At 42.6% G+C, this 19,002-nt stretch overlaps 1 protein-coding gene across 3 annotated transcripts in view; it reads left to right on the forward strand.

Moving 5' to 3' along the window:
* Window positions 1-19,002, forward strand: part of LOC145343740 (doublecortin domain-containing protein 1-like) — a 469,487-nt gene that overhangs the window by 84,893 nt on the left and 365,592 nt on the right. For all 3 annotated transcript variants that reach the window (XM_080190005.1, XM_080190008.1, XM_080190007.1), the window contains exons 7-8: window positions 1,962-2,055; window positions 12,957-13,123. In XM_080190005.1, the coding sequence (XP_080046131.1) occupies window positions 1,962-2,055; window positions 12,957-13,123 (261 nt within the window). The remainder of the gene's footprint in view (window positions 1-1,961; window positions 2,056-12,956; window positions 13,124-19,002) is intronic.

A 19,002-nucleotide genomic window follows, 5' to 3' on the forward strand; every position in this document is an offset into this window, starting at 1 on the left:
TGAAACAGGAATTAGGCATTTTATTCATATATTCAGAGGAGACAATGATTGTTTTATTTGTGTGCCTTCTTAAGGATGCCTATGTATTATCTGACCCAATATTGTGCTGGACGTGTTTCCAACACTGTTACAGTAGAGGAGATTACCCCCCGAACTTGGATGTCTGATAGAGTGAAAATATAATTTTTGTATCTATGCAGTGCCTGAACTATCACATTTTACACAATTAATTATTTTTTGGAGTTCAATGACTTTTGCTGTGAAGCTGTGGCAGTGATTCATGCCACAAAGTGTCCAATAAACTGAATAACCTTTTAATTTGCCTTTAGGGTGTCTAATTGGGGTTAGAATATTGGTGGGAATACTGGGAGAACTACCTGCTCCATGTTTCTGGGACCTCTGATCTCTATGTAAACCATCTGATTGGACAGATGGGATTGTGAACATGCATCTCAGTTGAAGGACTGATATTTTCTCATACATGAAAATTATGAGACAAGAAGGTGAAAATATTCAGATACCTGACACCCACCCCCATTCCACCACTATGTCCTCCCCAACACCCCAGCAGAAAGGCCAGGGACAAGATAGCCCCTGCTCTGACAGGTTGCCTCCGCAGAGATATCACGCTATTAGACTGTTCATTAATTTAAAGCAGGATGTCCACCCCCCACCTGGGCTGCATTTGGCCGGAAGCTGTCTGGTCCTGGCATGGTGCCCCCAGGAAGTACTGTTGGGACTGCCTCCAGCTCCCATGCGAGGAGTGTGTAGACAGCGTTAAGGGTGAGAGTCTTGCACAAGCCAAGTTGACAGGCTGTGTGAGGGGGCCCAGAGGGGTGGGGGGGGGGGGGGGCGATGTTGGGGTTCACAAGGAAGAGTTTGACAGAGAATTCTGTGGCAGAATACTGGAGAGCCCTAGATGCCTGTTAAAGAGACATTACTGCACGTTGCCCACCACCAGCCCCTACAGTGAAAGTTGCTGGGCTAGCTGCTTGGCATGAGCTTCTCCTGCTGTAGTGGTAGGATAAGGTCATTAAATGCCCATTTAATGGCCACACAATTGAGCAATGGGCACTCTTGCAGCAGGGGTAAGGCTGGGCATGTTAGTTGTGGGCACATGACTATGGCAGTTTACAGGACCCCAGTCTGCCAACCGCGGAGATGGGAGCAAGGCAGCAGAAAAATTCCATTTATTTTTGTCCATTTTTCTGGAAGCATTCTGATTCCCTAGAGATTAAATTTGTCTTGGATAGTACTGCAATAGCAAATTGTCTGCCTATTTTCACCATACCCGATTTTCAGGCTGGGTATAAAAGAAGTTGCAGATTCACTATAGCCCGTTTTGTTCTCTCAAAGCTGACAAAGATCAGTTTCACTTGCTGACCCGCTCCAATTATTGAGTCTGCGATTTTAGATTCTCCTCCCACTCTGCCTGACGATCCATAGTTGAGGGAACACTGATTATTTTTCCTGCTCTCTTCCCCCCAAAGAAGATCAAACAATATTACTAAATATCTCTCTAATGCTCAATCATAGAAGCCTAGAGTGTGGAAAGAGACCCTTCAGCCCATCAAGTCTGCACCGAACACAATCCCACCCAGGCCCTAACCCCGTATCTCTACATATTATACCCACTAATCCCTCTAATCTACACATCCCTGGACAGTAAGGGGCAATTTCTTAGCATGGCCAATTAACCTAACCCACACATCTTTGGACTGTTGGAGGAAACTGGAGTACCCAGAGGAAACCCATGCAGACATGAGGAGAAGGTGCAAACTCCATACAGACAATGACCCAAGCCGGGAATTGAACCCATGAAGCAGCAGTGCTAACCACTGTGCTACCATGCCGCCCTGCTTCTTAAGACATCCTTCAAGAAATTATTTTTCCCACTTCTTTCTTTGTATGAACGATAATTAATTCATTTCCTTTGCTTTTCTATTTATTTCCATACACAGTTTCTAGACCAATGCACTCAGAAAATGAAGTTAGCAGCCCCAGCAAAGCGCCTGTATGACTGGCAAGGTGATCGAATTCGGGATCTAAGAACAGGTATGCCCTTGCGTTGAAAAGTAAGTACCAGCCTCATTGTATCCGAAAGTTGCCTAATCTTGATGTATCCTTAAGGATATCCTGGGGACACCCCTGATCCAGAACGCATGGGTTGCATATGGATAGCATTGGGGTAATTGTGGGAGATCCCAAGGTCAATCTGCTACATTATTAGCATTGAATATGTGTTGGAGAATGTGGACTGTAGTGCAATTCATCCTGCCTCTATATTGAATATGATTCCACCCTCGTAGCAGAGCCTAATGGTTTTAGACCTTATTACTTTAGCCTAGAATGACTTTAGAATGATTTTCCTGATGTCTTGGTCGATCTTTGAAGGTACAACTGATATTTAAGAATCACACATTATAAGCATCTTGAACAGGGAACTGTGTTGGGGAAACTGGGACGGAGGAGGTTCGCTCCCAGGTAGGGGAGGACCGCAGGCAGTATGCGAGGGAGGTTAGACAGGTGGTGGAGATGGGAAATGCCCAGACTGAGGGGCTGAAGTGTATATATTTTAATGCAAGGAGCATAGTGAATAAGGTAGATGAGCTTAGGGCGTGGATAGCTGTTTGGGATTGTGATGTGGTGGCCATTACGGAGACTTGGATGTCTCAGGGACAGGACTGGGTACTTCAGGTGCCAGGCTTCAGGTGCTTCAGGAAGGACAGGGAGGGTGGCAGAAGGGGTGGTGGCGTGGCACTGTTGATCAGGGATAGTGTCATGGCTACAGAGAAAGAGGATGTCGTGGAGGGATTGTCTACAGAATCTCTGTGGGTGGAAGTTAGGAACAGCAAAGGGTCAAAAACTTTGCTGGGTGTAATCTATAGGCCGCCCAATAGTGACAGGGAAGTTGAAGTGCAAATAGGGAAACAGATTCTGGAGAGATGTTTTAATAACAGAGTTGTTGTGATGGGAGACTTCAATTTCCCAAACATCGACTGGAATATCCCTAGGGTAAGGGGTATAGATGGGGAGGAGTTTGTTAGGTGTGTTCAGGAGGGTTTCCTGACGCAGTATGTGGACAAGCCTACGAGGGGAGAGGCTGTACTTGACCTGGTACTGGCGAATGAACCAGGGCAGGTGATGGATCTTTCGGTAGGAGAGCATCTTGGATATGGTGACCATAATTCTATCTCCTTCACAATTGCGTTGGAACGAGATAGGATCAGGCAGGCTAGGAAGGTGTTTGTCTGGGGTAAGGGGAGATACGAAGAAGTCAGGAAGTTACTCGGACAAATAAACTGGAAGGAGGCGTTCTTAGGGAAAAGTACCGAAGGAAGGTGGCAGATATTCAAGGAATGTGTGTCTGGAGCTCTGAATGACAACGTTCCGATGAGACGAGGGGGTTTTGGTGGGTCGAGGGAACCGTGGTGCACAAAGGATGTGTTGAACCTAGTCAGGAAGAAAAGGAAGGTGTACAAGAGGTTCAGGGAATTAGGAGATGTTAAAGATCTTGAGGAGTATAAGGACTGTAGGAGGGAACTTAAAAGGGAAATTAGGAGAGCCAGAAGGGGTCATGAGAAGACCTTGGCGAGTAAGATTAAGGAGAATCCCAAGGCCTTCTATAAATATGTGAAAGGTAAAAGGATAAGAAGAGAAGGGATAGGACCGATAAAAGGTGAGGGGGGAAAGGTTTGTGTGGAACCAGAAGAAATGGCGGAGGTGCTTAACGAGTACTTCGCCTCAGTATTCACGGTGGAAGCCGATCTGGGAGATTTTGTTATGGATTTGCAGCAGATGGAAAGGATTGAGTACGTGAATATTAAGGAGGAGGATGTGTTGGAACTTTTGAATTCTATCAAGGTAGATAAGTCGCCGGGACCAGATGGGATGTACCCCAGGATACTGTGGGAGGCGAGGGAAGAGATTGCAGAGCCCCTGGCGATGATCTTTGCGTCGTCAATGGAGACGGGAGAGGTTCCAGAGGATTGGAGGATTGCGGATGTAGTTCCTATTTTTAAGAAAGGGAACAGAGATAGCCCGGGAAATTACCGACCGGTGAGTCTGACCTCAGTGGTTGGTAAGCTGATGGAGAGGCTTCTGAGGGACAAGATTTACGAACATTTGGAGAGGTTTGACATGATCAGGAATAGTCAGCATGGATTTGTCAAGGGCAGGTCGTGCCTTACAAGCCTAGTTGAGTTCTTCGATAATGTGACTGAACACATTGACGAAGGAAGTGCCGTGGACGTAGTGTACATGGACTTCAGCAAGGCGTTTGATAAGGTCCCCCATGCAAGACTTCTTGAGAAGGTGAGAGGGCATGGGATCCAAGGGCCTTTGGCCTTGTGGATCCAGAACTGGCTTGCCTGCAGAAGGCAGAGAGTGGTTGTGGATGGGGCTTTTTCTGAATGGAGGTCAGTCACCAGCGGAGTGCCTCAAGGATCTGTTCTGGGACCCTTGTTGTTTGTCATTTTCATAAATGACCTGGATGAGGAAGTGGAGGGATGGGTAAGTAAGTTCGCTGATGACACGAAGGTCGGTGGTGTTGTGGATGATCTGGAAGGATGGCAAAAGTTGCAGCAGGACATAGATAGGATGCAGGACTGGGCGGAGAAGTGGCAGATGGACTTCAACGCGGATAAATGTGTTGTCGTCCATTTTGGCAGAACCAACGGGATGAACGAGTACACTATTAAGGGCAGAAGTCTGAGTAGTGTTGAGGAGCAGAAGGATCTTGGGGTCCGGGTCCACAGGACTCTTAAATCGGCCTCGCAGGTGGAGGAGGTGGTCAAGAAGGCGTATGGTGTACTGGCCTTCATTAATCGAGGGATTGAGTTTAGGAGTCGGGAGGTAATGCTGGAACTTTATAAGACCCTTGTCAGGCCTCATTTGGAGTATTGTGCGCAGTTCTGGTCGCCTCACTATAGGAAAGATGTAGAAGCTATTGAAAGGGTGCAGAGGAGATTTACAAGGATGTTGCCTGGACTGGGAGGCATGCCTTATGAAGTTAGGTTGAGGGAGCTGGGACTCTTTTCCCTGGAGAGACGAAGGTTGAGAGGCGACCTGATAGAAGTTTACAAAATGTTGAGAGGAATAGATAGGGTGGACTCTCAGAGGCTATTTCCCCGGTTTGAAATGGTCGCTACGAGAGGACACAGATTTAAGGTGCGGGGAGGGAGGTTCAGAAGTGATGTTAGGGGTAAGTTTTTCACTCAGAGGGTGGTGAGTGAATGGAATCGGCTGCCGTCAGTGGTGGTGGAGGCGAACTCGCTGGGGTCTTTTAAAAGACTTCTGGATGAGTATATGGGGTTTAATGAGATTGAGGGTTATAGATAGGTCTGTAGGTTGGTAGGTGATGTGGTCGGCGCAACTTGTGGGCCGAAGGGCCTGTTTGTGCTGTAGTGTTCTATGTTCTATGTTCTATGTTCTATGTTCTATAAATATGAGGGTAAATATATGGGGTTACGGGGATAAGACCTAGGTGGGATTGTTGTCAGTGCAGATTCAGTGGGCCAAATGGCCTCCTTCTGCACTATAGATTCTACAGTTTTATGATTCTTTTGAGAATCAAAATCAATAAAAGAATTTCTGACCAAATTGTCACTTACTAAATAAAAGCAAATTACTGTGGATGCTGGAATCTGAAACCGAAAGAGAAAATTCTGAAAATCTCAACAGGTTCTTTGACAAAGGGTCATCTGGACTCAAAACGTCAGCTCCTTTCTCTCCTTACCAGATTTCCAGCACTTTTTCTTTTGGTGTCACTTACTAAACATGAATTAATCTCAAAGTTGCATTGTTTGCAATAGCTTATGATAGTATAATCCTGAAATAGAGCCTATTTAGATTCCCAACTCTCTCCTAGCAAAAAAAAACACATTTCTTCATCCTCATCATAGACATTAGCTACATTTATCGAAACTCATGCACCTCCGAGTCAGTTGTGTGAGTTTTTCTCTCACGTATGAATGAAGCAATAAAAGTTTATTTGCATTCATTGAAAAATTGATAGAAACATAGAAACATAAAAAATAGCAGCAGAAGGTGACCATTCAGCCCTTCAAGCTTGCTCCACCACTAATTATAATCATGGCTGATCATCCAACTCAATAGCCTGATCCTACCTTCCCTTCCCCCATACCCTTTGATCCCTTTGCCTCAAATGCTATATCTAACTGCTTCTTGAAAACATACAGGCAAGAATATTGCAGCCTTTCATGTCGGTGGGAATTTCCCATCCTGTTGCAGTGAACGGTGGTTTGGCTGGAAGCCAAATTTTCCAACGCCACGGTGGGAATGTGGTATGAACGGCCGGTAAGATCGGACCTTCAATGTTTTGGCTTTTACTACTTTCTGTGGTAGTGAATTCCACAGGCTGACCACTCTCTGGGTTTAAAAATTTATCTTCAGGCAGGATTTTACGACCTCGCTCGGGTGAGGCTCATAAAATCCTGCTCGAGGCCAACAGAGAATTCCATTCAGCGAGCCTCGCCCACCCCAATTCCGGGGTGAGGGAGGTGGTAAAATTCCAGCCTTCATCTCTATCTTGTATTCTCAAATTGTCAAAGTTTAAAGTTTATTTATTAGTAAGACTTACATTCACACTGCAGTGAAGTTACTGTGAAATTCCCCTAGTCGCCACAGTCCAGCGCCTATTCGGGTCAATGGACCTAACATCTTTCAGAATGTGGGAGGAAACCGGAGCACCAGGAGGAAACTGACCCAGACACGGGGGGAGAATGTGCAAACTCCACACAAACAGTGTCCCAGGCCGAGAATCTAACCCAGGGTCCCTGGCACTGTGAGGCAGCAGTGCTAACCACTGTGCCGCAGCAGTGCTAACCACTGTGCCACCGTGCCATCAATGTGATCCCTGTTTCTTTTTGCATCTACCCTGTCTAATTCTGTTGGTATTTTATAGCTTTCTGTGAGATCCCTCCCCCCATTCTTCTGAACTCCAGCGAATACAATCCTAATCAACTCAATCTCTCATTGTATGTCAGCCCTGCCATTCCAGGAATCAGCCTGGGAATCAGATGGGAAACTATCGTGGCTGGAATTTTACTGCCCCATTCGCCACGGGAATTGGAGTGGGCAAGGGTCAGACCATGGAAAGGTCCATTGACCTCGGGTGGGATTTTACAGTTTTGGGATGAGCGAGGCCTTAAAATCTCACCCTGCTTCTTAAGTATGACTACTTGATCAAATTTTCAGTCGGTAAAGTTGTGGCAAATCTCAATCTGCAAGACTGGAACCAAATTATTGCAGGTAATATCTGTGAATAAAAATGACATTCCTTTGTCTTCTAAGAGGCACTAAATTATTGGAATAATTGTGTTGTGCCAGTAGTGTATTAGCAGAGGAATGTCTTTGGAACATGTTCTGTGCTCATTCCCAAATATTGCCAAGACTAATATCTCTGCTCATTATATTACAATAAAATCTGACACTTTAATTGTTGTGGTTTTCCAAAGGTTCATTTACAGGAAACAAAGTTGTCTATGTTAATACATTGTGGGGACTTAAAAAAATGAGGAATGAGAATATAGACCTAATGTAAAGAGGGTATGATTGAAGTGGAAGCCCTGTGGGTTCAAAAACAAAATTCCCCAAGAGTTTAAAGTTAATTTTATTACTGTCATAAGTTGACTTAGAAATATAGAATCCCACAGTGCAGAAGGCGGTCATTTGGCCCAGCAAGTCTGCACCGACAACAACTCCACTTAGGCCCTATCCCTGTAACCCTACATATTTATCCTACTAATCCCTTTAACCCACGCATCCCAGGATACTCAATTGAGCATGGCCAATCCACCGCACCTGCACACCTTTGGACTGTGGGAGAAAACTGGAGTACCCAGAAGGAACCCACGCAGACATGGGGAGAGTGTGCAAACTCCATACCCAAGCTGGGAATCGAGCCCAGATCCCTGGAGCTGTGAGGCAGCAGTGCTAACCACTGTGCCACCTGCACCGTATATTATGACTGCAATGAAATTACTGTGAAAATCCTTTATTATAAGTAGATGAACCATAAAACAGGCTAATAGAATATTAGGTTAAATAAATTGGGTAGGCCACATCATAGTCTTAGAGAGTGCATGATCCAGGCTCACCAAGATGATTAATGGAATGGGAATTTATTGTAAAGAAGAAAGACTTGACATATGCAGGAACTTTTTTCACTTTCGTGGAGAAGGCTAAGAGGATGTTTAATGAAGATTTTAAGAATACAGAAGAACCAGGAAAGAGTAATTCCTCTAGTTGAACTAGTGGTGTGCAATTCTCAGTTTGAAATTGAGACTGGAAATTTCTGGCCGTTCCTGCTCGCGGGATCTCCTGGTCCGGCCAATGGCAAACCCCCGCCACTTATTTCCCGGTGTTGGAAGCTGCCTACAGTGGAAGAACCCATTGAAAGAAGTGGAACCAGGTGATCATAGAATCATAGAATCCTGCAATGCAGGGGGAGGCATTTGGCCCATCGTGTATGCACCGACCACAATCCCACCCTGGCTTTATCCCCACAACCCCATCATTTACCCTGGCTAGTCCCCCTGACTCTAAGGGGCCATTTAGCATGGCCAATCCTCCTAACCCACATATCTTGGCATGTGGGAGGAAACCGGAGCACCTGGAGGAAACCCACACAGACACGTGGAGAATGTGCAAACTCCACGCAGACAGTGACCCAAGCTGGGAATTGAACCCGGGTCTGTGTCTCTGTGAGGCAGCAGTGCTAACCACTCTGCCACCATGCCATTCAGATCCCATCACCGTCCAATGGTGGGTCGCCTCTGTCACTCCAAAACACACCTCAGGGCAGGGGGAAAATCCTGAGTTTGAAGTTACTGTTATGAGTGTGAGGAAAGCGATCAGGAAATATTTCCTGATGGTTATTGGCACATTGGATGTTTTGCAAAGGAAATAGTTATCTGTTACGAGTTTCAGGGAGAAATAAATAGATATTTGGAATAGAGAAAGATACAGGGTTACAAGCAGTGGTGTTAGCTTTGGCTTGTTTCAGCAAAAACTCAGCATAATCATAGTTGGTGGAAGGGCCCCAGCTGTAAACATATTTGGTTCTAATTTTGTTTATCCTAATGCAAACTAAACTTTGGCTGGAATCTTTGGCCGTTCATGCCGGCAGGATTTTCTGGTCCCACTGCAGTGAACGGAGCTTTGACTGAGCGTCAACTTCTCCATCTTCATTTGCACCGACAGCAGGGGGTACAATTTCCGGCCTTTTTGTCGGAGATGCATGGAAATTTTGATTCAATTGGCTTATTTTGTTTATGCTGAATCTCAGAGGCCAAGCTGATGGCACTGAGAAGTAGATGTTGCTAATTGGCGTGCACGTGCTTGTTATCAGGGGAAAATGGGCACAAAGCATATCAATTTAGCGGTAGGATGGTCTGCATCCAATCTGTGCAGGTGTCAGCCCCACTATTAAATTTGTGAGACCTTAAATATGTAAATAAGAGGCGAACACCTATTGAAAGACCTCTTTGATAAATTGGCATCTGATGAAAGAGGCAGGCGTTGGACTCAGGATTCTGCAGTGATCTTTGCAGCTGCCAACCAGACTTAAGGTTTCAGTTAAGAGACAGAAGTTATAATTGCCCACCCACCTCCCACTGCTCCAACTCCAGTCCTCTTCCTGAGGCTTCTGAGGCCACTGGGGGGGTGCGCCTGCAAAGGTGCAAACAGTGCTGGCAGCTTGTCCCAATCATTCAGATGAAGACCACTGATACTTGGGCCTCTTCAGAAATAAGCCCTATTGCCTCCCCCCAACACCCCCCTCCCCACCCCCACACCCCCAACCTCTCGCCATCATCCAGCCCTAAAGAAGGATGCAGACTAATATTTACCCTGAGGACTATTAGTCTCTTATTGCTCACAGTTTAAACATTTGTTAAGTTGTGGCTGAAAGCATTTCGTTCCAGTAACAACAAAGTCAAATGTAACAAAAATGTTGATAACCTCTGAATATATTCCTCCATAAACTTACAGAGGGCCCTGGAGAAAATCTATATCAAATCTGTTCTCATTTCTTAACCAGCATCCTATCTACTTGCCCTGTATAAATTGGAAGTACGTACAATTAACTGTCTTCCCGCATCATTCACGTTCAGAGCAAGCAGTAAACTTTTCTTTTCATTACAATGGGCTGCTAATAATATATCACTAGAGAAATTAATTTTCTCTTTTTTTTTGGAACAAAACAAAAAATCTGTTTTCAAATGTTTCAGGCCGGTAGGCATTGAAGTGGTAAGAAAGCCCCACATTCAGAAAGAAATTGGAGCACACATCGCCAACATATTATTAGCTGCATCGCCGCAGTGGTCAGGTTCAGCAGCAGATTAACCTGCATTTTCTTATTACGTTTTGATACACTTCTCTGTGTACAATGACCTTGTAATTTAGGTCAGTTAATACTCTAAATTGTTATGCTACACCCCAACGGTAGTTAAGAGATGAGGAAGCTGGGTGGTAGAATAAGTAAGGGAGATAAAGAATATTGTAAAAGCCCAAACGCTCCCTATGACTAGGCCCCATTCAGAAGCAGCAAGCGTATGATGAGTGCAGTGGTTTTGAATATCACCCTTAGATCCCATGCTGTTTTGAGGCAGGCCTGGAACATGGCAACTCTCTTTTACAGACACACAGCCTCTTCACTCTCAATTTAACCCTGCATCTGATGAACCCATTACTCCAAACTTGATTTCATGGAACAAGGAGTGGATATAGTTACAAATGATCAATGACAATCCTTGAACTGAAGCAGCAAGCCATGAACGATTTACACATTTTGCTCCACTTGCTCAAGCAGAAGATCTGCTAGCATATTTAATGCATAACCGCTTCAACAATTTAAGAAGGAGGGGGGGCACGGAAAAATGCACAAATCACGCTACGTTCTTTAAAGTAGCGAGGAATTACTTGATTGCGTGCCTACTGCCCATTTATTGGCAGACTGCAAACCTCCATCAGAGGCACAAAGCTAAAGAACCCAGGTGCTGAACAGAGGCTGCAGCGAGAGGCGTTTGAGTTTTCTTTATGGTTGTACAAATATATTACCCTAAGTAATTTTTTTTATTTTCTCGGGGATAAAGCCGTGATCCATTAGGTTGCACTGAGCAACAAAAAGAAAAGAAAAATCAACATCGTCATGTTCCAAAACTGTAATGCTGCTTACCCTGCAGGGCTGGGCCTGTCAGTTTAATTGGATCAGTGAAAAAGCAAAGCAGCTGTGAAAGATTGCTTTAAGTACAGCAATCGTGCACTTGTCATTCCATTCAGTGGTTAATAAAAAAAACCCCCAAATTCAGAGAGGCATCAATATTTAAGAAAAATGACTGCTTAACCATTTCTCGTCAGCACCCGAGGGACAATAAATGTGACGGCGAACGTATAAACAATAACTCGCAGCAGCTGTTGGCTTAATTTTGTCTGAGAAAGAGTGATCGGGATGACATGTACTGGTGTTTAGACAGCTATTTGAAATCTTTGTGTCGGTAAACGCGGGCTGTTGCAGATTAGTCCTGAGACATCCCAAAAAAGGGCTTCGGAAGCATGGAAACGGAAAATGTTGGGAATATTCAGCAGGTCAGGCAGCATCTGTGGAGAGAGAAGGTCGATGATTTTCCAAGATCATCGGCTAAAACTTTTAACTCTGTCTCTATCTTGGCGTGCTGCCACTGTGGTTAGCGCCAGGCACCTGGGTTTCGATTCCTGGCTTGGGTCATCATCTTTGTGGAATCTTCCACTGTCTATTTGGGTTTCCTCCAGTTTCCTCCCACAGTCAGCAAGACATGCTGGTTAGGCGCATTGGCCATGCTGAATTTCCCCTCAGTGTACCTGAACAGGCGCTGGAGTGTGGCGACTGGGGGATTTTCACAGTGTTGATGTAAGCTCATTTGTGACACTAATAAATAAGCTTACACACAGATACTGAATATCCCCAGCATTTTCTGTTTTTATTTCAGATTTCCAGCATTTTGGAGCATTTTGCTTTTGAAAGAGCATAGACTTTTTTAAAAAATCCATATTTCTGATAGATTCACAAATTATTAATTTTTATTGAAGTACAATGAGAATTAAAGTAGATTTATAGGGCAGCATTTTCTGGCCCTGTTGAAAGTTAATGGACTTTTGGCTGCCTCTCCAAATTTTGCCGAAAAATCCCGGCCATAAGATTTTTTTTAATGTACTTTGTAAATTTTCAGGTAGTAATCTCATTTTTTTTTAATTAAATAATTTGACACTAATGTGTGCTGTGAATGCAAATGTTATGATATTGGTAATTTGCAAGTTAACTACCCTCATTTTTTAAATGCAATTTCATCATAAATGCTTAAAGAATCACAAAACCAAGCTGAGGCTAATTTCTGGATGGGAAATGACAGCACAATTTAGTACGATTGCGGTTCGGCTGCACAAAGCCCCACAAAGGTCAATGGGATATGTCTGGCATTTTGCTCGATATCATCTATGACAATTGTAATTATTATACACATCTGCTCCCCTGGGCTGGAAATCACTTTTGGAAAAAAAACAGGGCCAATGTAAGTTTCAGAACAATGCAAGTTATGTTTCAGCAAGGCTTGCTTCAACTCATCTGTAATAAATGAGAAGATAAGACAATCAGTGCACACCATGACACTGTGTGCAGTTAGTTAGGCACACTTCAGAGCTATTCAGGTGTACTTGGGAAGCTTCACAATTCCTACAGTTGGGGGCTCAGTGCATATGTATATATATATATCTTTTACACTTGGTGGTGACCACTAGTCATCTTGGAGTTGCTCTTGTCAGAGCTTCTTCAGGTCACATCTAAATAAGAGACTGAGAGTTGGGCCCGACTCTGAAAGGAGTGTGGTTCAGGCTGGTGTCGGCAGCTGTGGGTCAGAATGGATGTAAGGTCCTTTTTTTTTAATGCTGTTTCTCCGCAGTTCCATTGCTCGACAAGTGCCTGCAGAATTCCACCACACCTCTCCGTGGACCTGTCTGGGTCTCTAAGGGGGAAGGGTTCATCCCATCAGGAGCTAAGACATACATCCAGGGAGTCCTATGGGCCATAAACCAAAAGCTGACGCCTGCAAGGATTTACAGTAAGCAGGTGAGATATAACACTTTTAAAGAGGCTACTCTTCAGATGTATTTGTTATAGTTATAGACAGTGATTGGCACTTATGTCATTAAGTAAATGTGACATGTATTACATGTGTTCCAGTACCCAGTGGAGGCCAGAATACTTTCACTGTGATCTCTGAGCCAACAATAATGATGCTAATTGTATCTGTCTTTCAGTGTAAGATGTCATGTGCCTAATCTTTCTGCGACACACTGTGAAATGTTACAGCAATTCACACACTCGGGAATGCTGTGAATGCAAATATTTCATTCTCGAAAAATGACAGACCACCCTTCCCCTTTCCTCCATGGGCACAGAGTTTTTCTAAGCTACAGCAGGAGTACGTGCCTTTAAAAAGATACACATTTTAAAAGCACAGTTCAGTAATTTGATAGGTAAATTAAGTAACAAAATAGTAAGCATTTTTTGAAAGAAAATAATAAGTAAAGCAGAATAAGTGGCTGCTCGGATTCCATTGAAATAATATGATAGTCTAATAATCAAACCAGACCAGTTAAATGTGTTTTATTGTTAGTTTAGCCTGCACTCTATTTTGAAGTTGGGAATGTGGAAATTGTGGATGCAGATTGAGAATAAAAACCAGTTGCTATGATTTTCACCGTAGGCCAGGCTCAGTTAAATTGTTGACTAGTCAAATGCACTGTCTGTCCGTTTAATATCTTTTAAATCAGCAATTGAGACTTAAACATGCGCAATCCATTCCCCAGCACTGTTGCAACGCTCCCCTTTCCACCTTCCCCCACCCAACCCACCCCACACCCCTACCTCTCCCGTACAGAGACACAGACAGACAGACACACACACTTCTTTATTACTTATAAAATGAAGTTTAGAAAACTTAACACTTTCAGCCACTCTGGGCAGTAGCACCTAATTAGCATTCCCATTACATGGTTGTTTTGGTGGCGGGGATGCTGCAGCTGGAATGCTATTGTGCTCCATTCCTCTGTTTGGGGACAAACACTACTGGGGAAGGAACGTGTGAAAAAGCCACACCATAGCGACTGAAAGAGGGAGGCAGTGTTTTCTTCAGGCTTCAAGCTGGGTAGCTGTCATTCACTGCCTCTGCACAGCTAAACAGTTCAAAAAAGAGAAGACAGAACCACCTTTCAATTTAAAGTCTATTCCTGCGTTTTTTTCTCTCTCTCCTTAATTTAGCATTTTTTTTTGCCTACATTCCCTAAGAATCAATCAAGTAAAATTTCCGCCGAGGTTGGATGTGCGTGTTTGCTCTTTGAAAATACGCAATTCCAATTTATAAAAATACTCTGTGAAATGTACAACCGTTACTGGTTATTAAGTAGACACGGCACTCAATGGTGGCAGTGAGAAAGAACTCCTTGTACACTGTAATATGCCAGTTTCTCTGCAGGAGTATAATTCAACAGGTTCTGTACATTCATCGCCCATTCAATAGCTTGAAGAGCTTCATATGTCATCAAGGATATGCTGGAAAGTTTAGATTGTTTACAAAATGTCAATTAAAAGTGCATGGTTACTAATTTCTAAAATATTTCAGACAAGGTTTCAGAAAGGTTGAATATAATTTACTAAATCTGGCTGATAACACATGTCATCTTTTATTTATAATGTTCACCTCCTTGACAATTATCTGTAATTTTCTTGATCTTGTTCACTCAATACATTGAGTATCTCCAGCGACAAAAGCATGGCAATGATGTTCAGTGATTGTTGATGTTAAATTCGAAGTTTTCCTTTCCTGATTTTGCGATATCAGCCGATTTGCAGTCCAGGCTCCCTTGTTCAGCTTTGACTGCTGGAGCACGGCGATGAAAGCAATGTACGGTTGGCACATTAAGCAAAATGTTTACCCAAAATGGATTTTTATCTTTCTGCATTAAAATACTTATTGAACAGCATCTGTTTCTTGCACTCTCGTGTCCTGTGAATGTTACTGAGCTATGGTGGCACAAAAAGAGTAATAGCAGCAAAACCCTGCTTAGAAGGCAACCCATTATAAATCGGCTCTCACAATACAACTGCCTCTTGCATTGGAAAATGGCACTTATACATTGGAGCAGTAGTGGATAAACTAAGTGCAAGATATTATAAAATGTCCAAGCGAGTCAGAGCTATCTTTGCCAAAATTGAGAAGGCTCTGATTATTTTCTGAAGGCCAGTATGGCTACAAAAGAATTCAGTGAATTGCATTTTCGTGTTTTTTTTCATTTACAGCTGCTAGCAATAAACGTAAAATGTGACAAGAATTGACATGTACTGTAATAAGACATTAATGTGACATGGAGCAGTTTAGATTATCTGCAACAACACTGGGCCCATATCCATGTATAAAATGGAAATAGACTAATGTTTTTAAAATTTGGTAGATGAAGATTGTATATGACTATCAGACTGGAGAGTATTTATGATTCTGATTCTTTCTAGCTATCAGTACGTTGTATCCATACAATAGAACCATTCCAAGTAATTAACTGTCATTTTGTATGACTCAATCTCATTTAATTTATATTGTAATATACTATAATATGTATTTTATAAGTGAAACGTTTATATAGCTTTAAATTTATAAACGTGAATATATTGATTACCTATGTCCGTAGCTTTGTTTATACATATTTATATATGTAAATTGCATATATTGGGTGAAATTCATTCTGGTTGCTAAACATACATTAAACATTGTATTGCATTACTATTGTAACTTTTTCAACCACTTCCAGGTAAAAAATTGAGATCGTGCAATTTCTTCATTAATTGAATCAGCATTTTAGAAGTTTTACCAGGAAGATATTTATATGTCAGTTTTATATCTATTTGCATTATTGTTTCTTTGAACACAGACGTTCAGGCTGTCAAGTTTAACTGTGGAATAAGAGAGTTGGAGATGGATTATGCAGAAAGTTATAAATCCATGCGAGGACTTTTAAAGAAAAAAATCCTTTTCTTTTCCTTATGTTAGACTGTTAGAATAGTTTAACACATTACGGTTTAGCTGGTATTCAGAAATTGAGAAGCCTTGTTAATCTGCATGCACCATGAATCCTTGAAGGGATATTCCCAGTTGGGCTTGTAAAAATGGTACTTTGATTACATGTGAGTGGTTTCTAAGAAACTTATCTGTGTAATAAGTTGAAAGCATGGGACAGCTATCCTACTCCCTGGGATAGTCAAACCCATTTGTCCATGCTTTGCTTACTTGCTGTTCTTCAATGTCAAATTGAATGCTGACTGCGATACTTCCCTCCTAGCAGAAGAGCTGATTACACATTCTAACCTCATGAAAATCTTTCATTAAACCTCACAAAGAACATTACCCTTGAGTATTTCTTAAATAATACAGCCACAGTTTTTTTTTTAACACATGAAACCAAAATAGCTGGGTTGGTAAATGTGTTAGGAAGCCTGGTTGCATGACTGAGCCAGGTCGGACCGAGGTTAGTTCATAGTTTGGATTAGGTTAGTTTTACTCAGTTGGGGCAGAGGTAGAGCAATGGAATCACCCTCAGTGACCCTGTGCGAGGGAGAGGAGAAATTAGCCAGTATTCATTCTTCGATTCACTGTTCAGTCATTTCTGATGGAAGGCAAGTGATTAGATGCTCTCCAAGTTCAAGGAAGCGTAAGTGGACATTGGCTGCTGACTAAAAGTAGCTTGGGAATGACTGCAATGTGATGGAATAACTTGCCAACACTCAAATCACACATGAAAAATGGCTACTGGGGTGATAAACCACAGGATTTTTGGAATTGTTGGCCAGCCTGTGTCTGTGGATTTAGGCAGGAAGAGGGAATTGGGAAAAAGTGTTTAACATTCTAATCATAGACTCCCTACAGTGCAGAAGGAGACCATTCGGCCCTTTGAGTCTGCACCAACCACAATCCCAGCCAGACCCTATTCCTGTAACTCCACATATTTACCTTGCTAATCCCCCTGACACTCAGGTCAATTTAACATGGCCAATCAACCTATCCCGTACATCTTTGGATTGTGGGAGGAAACCAGAGCACCAGGAAGAAACCCAGGCAGACACAGGGAGAATGTGCAAACTCTACATGGACAGTGCCCTGAGGTCGGAATTGAACCCATGTCTCTGGCACTGTGAGGTAACAGTGCTGACCACTGTGCCACTGTGCTGCCCTAGAATATTCCAAGTTTATTGGAGGAATAATACCAATTAGGAAAGGTTAAATTTTTTTTTGTGTCCGCTACTATTCATGACAAGACTGTTGATAGCAATAATGATTGCACTTTATAGAAATTCATTGTACGAAGTGCTCTGGGATCTTTTAAGAGACGTGATTAGATGCTCTCCAAATTCAAGTTTTTGATTTGAGGTTAATGAAAGAAAAGCAGAATCTCAGCTTGTAAACTGTAAAGGTCTTTGAGCATGCAGAGGAATCAATCTTTTCCACAGGTACATCTCAACACGGTAATTATAGACTAGCCAACTGCAGGTAACAATTTTTTAAAAATCAAGCTGAATACTTTGCACATCATTAAACAATCTTTGTATTTTGTCCAGGAAATCTCCTTTGTTTAGAACTGTTGTGATTACAGCATTGAGTTACCGAATCAGCCTCTTGGCTGTTTAGTATAATGGCACATTGAAATGTGTTTTTGAAGATCTGTACAAGAATCGGCTCTGAAGCAATCTAATCAACCAAACACTGTTTGCTCATGAATTTTATTCATGGGAATAATGAATTTCCACAGGGAATGTCCCAATTGTCTCCTGACTTCGATGGAGGATCAGTGGAAACCCCAGAAAAAGATGAATGGACAGACCCTTACAGAAATTCAACCTCTTAGTATTTTGACTTTGCAGTTACCCCTTTGTAGTTTATAAAATAACTCCACAGAAGCTTGACATATATATTCAAGCTCTAGACTGGGGTTTAAATACCACAAGCTTTGGACCCAGGGGTGACAGCACCGCCAAGTGTGGCAAGTTGAGAATTGTTGTGAAACCAAAAGAGAAAATGCTGGAAAGTCTCAACAGGTCTGGCAGTCTCCACAGGGAGAGAAAAGAGCTGACTTTTCAAGTCCAGGTGACCCTTTGTCAAAGCTAAAAGGCGTAGAAAGTGGGAGATAATTATATTGTAGTTTGAGGAAATAAAAGATGAGTCATAGCCACTTGAAGCGTCAGCTCTTTTCTCTCCCTACACATGCTGCCAGACCTGCTGAGATTTTCCAGCATTTTCTCTTTTGGTTTCAGATTCCAGCATCCACAGTAACTTGCTTTTATTAGAATTGTTATGAGCTTGGTTTATCTCACAATATAATTATTCCCCAAATAATTTGTTCTCTAAGTATAAGTGATACCAGCAAAGTTTCATTTATTATCCATTCCTACTTGCCCTGAGAAGATGGTGCTAGTTTTTTTTTCCTTGAACCGCCACTGTTCTTGTGGTGTTTGTTGCTGCAAAAGGTAGGCAAGAAATTCCAGGATTTTGACCCAGTATTGAAGCAACAGAATTCTATGTCTCAGGCAGATATGACTCAAAGGAATATTTGCGGGTAAAGGAGTGCGTTAGTAAAATATCATTGTTCTTGCCCTACTTGGCACTTGAGGTCATGCAATTTGAAGATGATTATTAATAAATGTACTAAAACATTGATCAGATATGCTGCTGGGAATCATTCAGAAAAGCTTCAAGTTTGAGCTCAGCAGAACTTATTATTTTCAGGATGTGTGCATTGCTGTCAGGACCAGTATCTATTGCCCATTCTTAATTGCCCCGCATTGCCTTCTTGAGTGTCTGCATCGTTTGTAACAGTTTGATTCAATTGTGTAGCTTTCTTGGCCACTTCAGAGAGCAGTAAGAGTCAGCAATATTGATGTGGGAATGGAGTCACACATAA

The sequence above is a fragment of the Carcharhinus amblyrhynchos genome, chromosome 6 (assembly GCF_965287045.1).
Source record: "Carcharhinus amblyrhynchos chromosome 6, sCarAmb.v2.hapA, whole genome shotgun sequence".
Taxonomy (NCBI): Eukaryota; Metazoa; Chordata; class Chondrichthyes; order Carcharhiniformes; family Carcharhinidae; genus Carcharhinus; species Carcharhinus amblyrhynchos.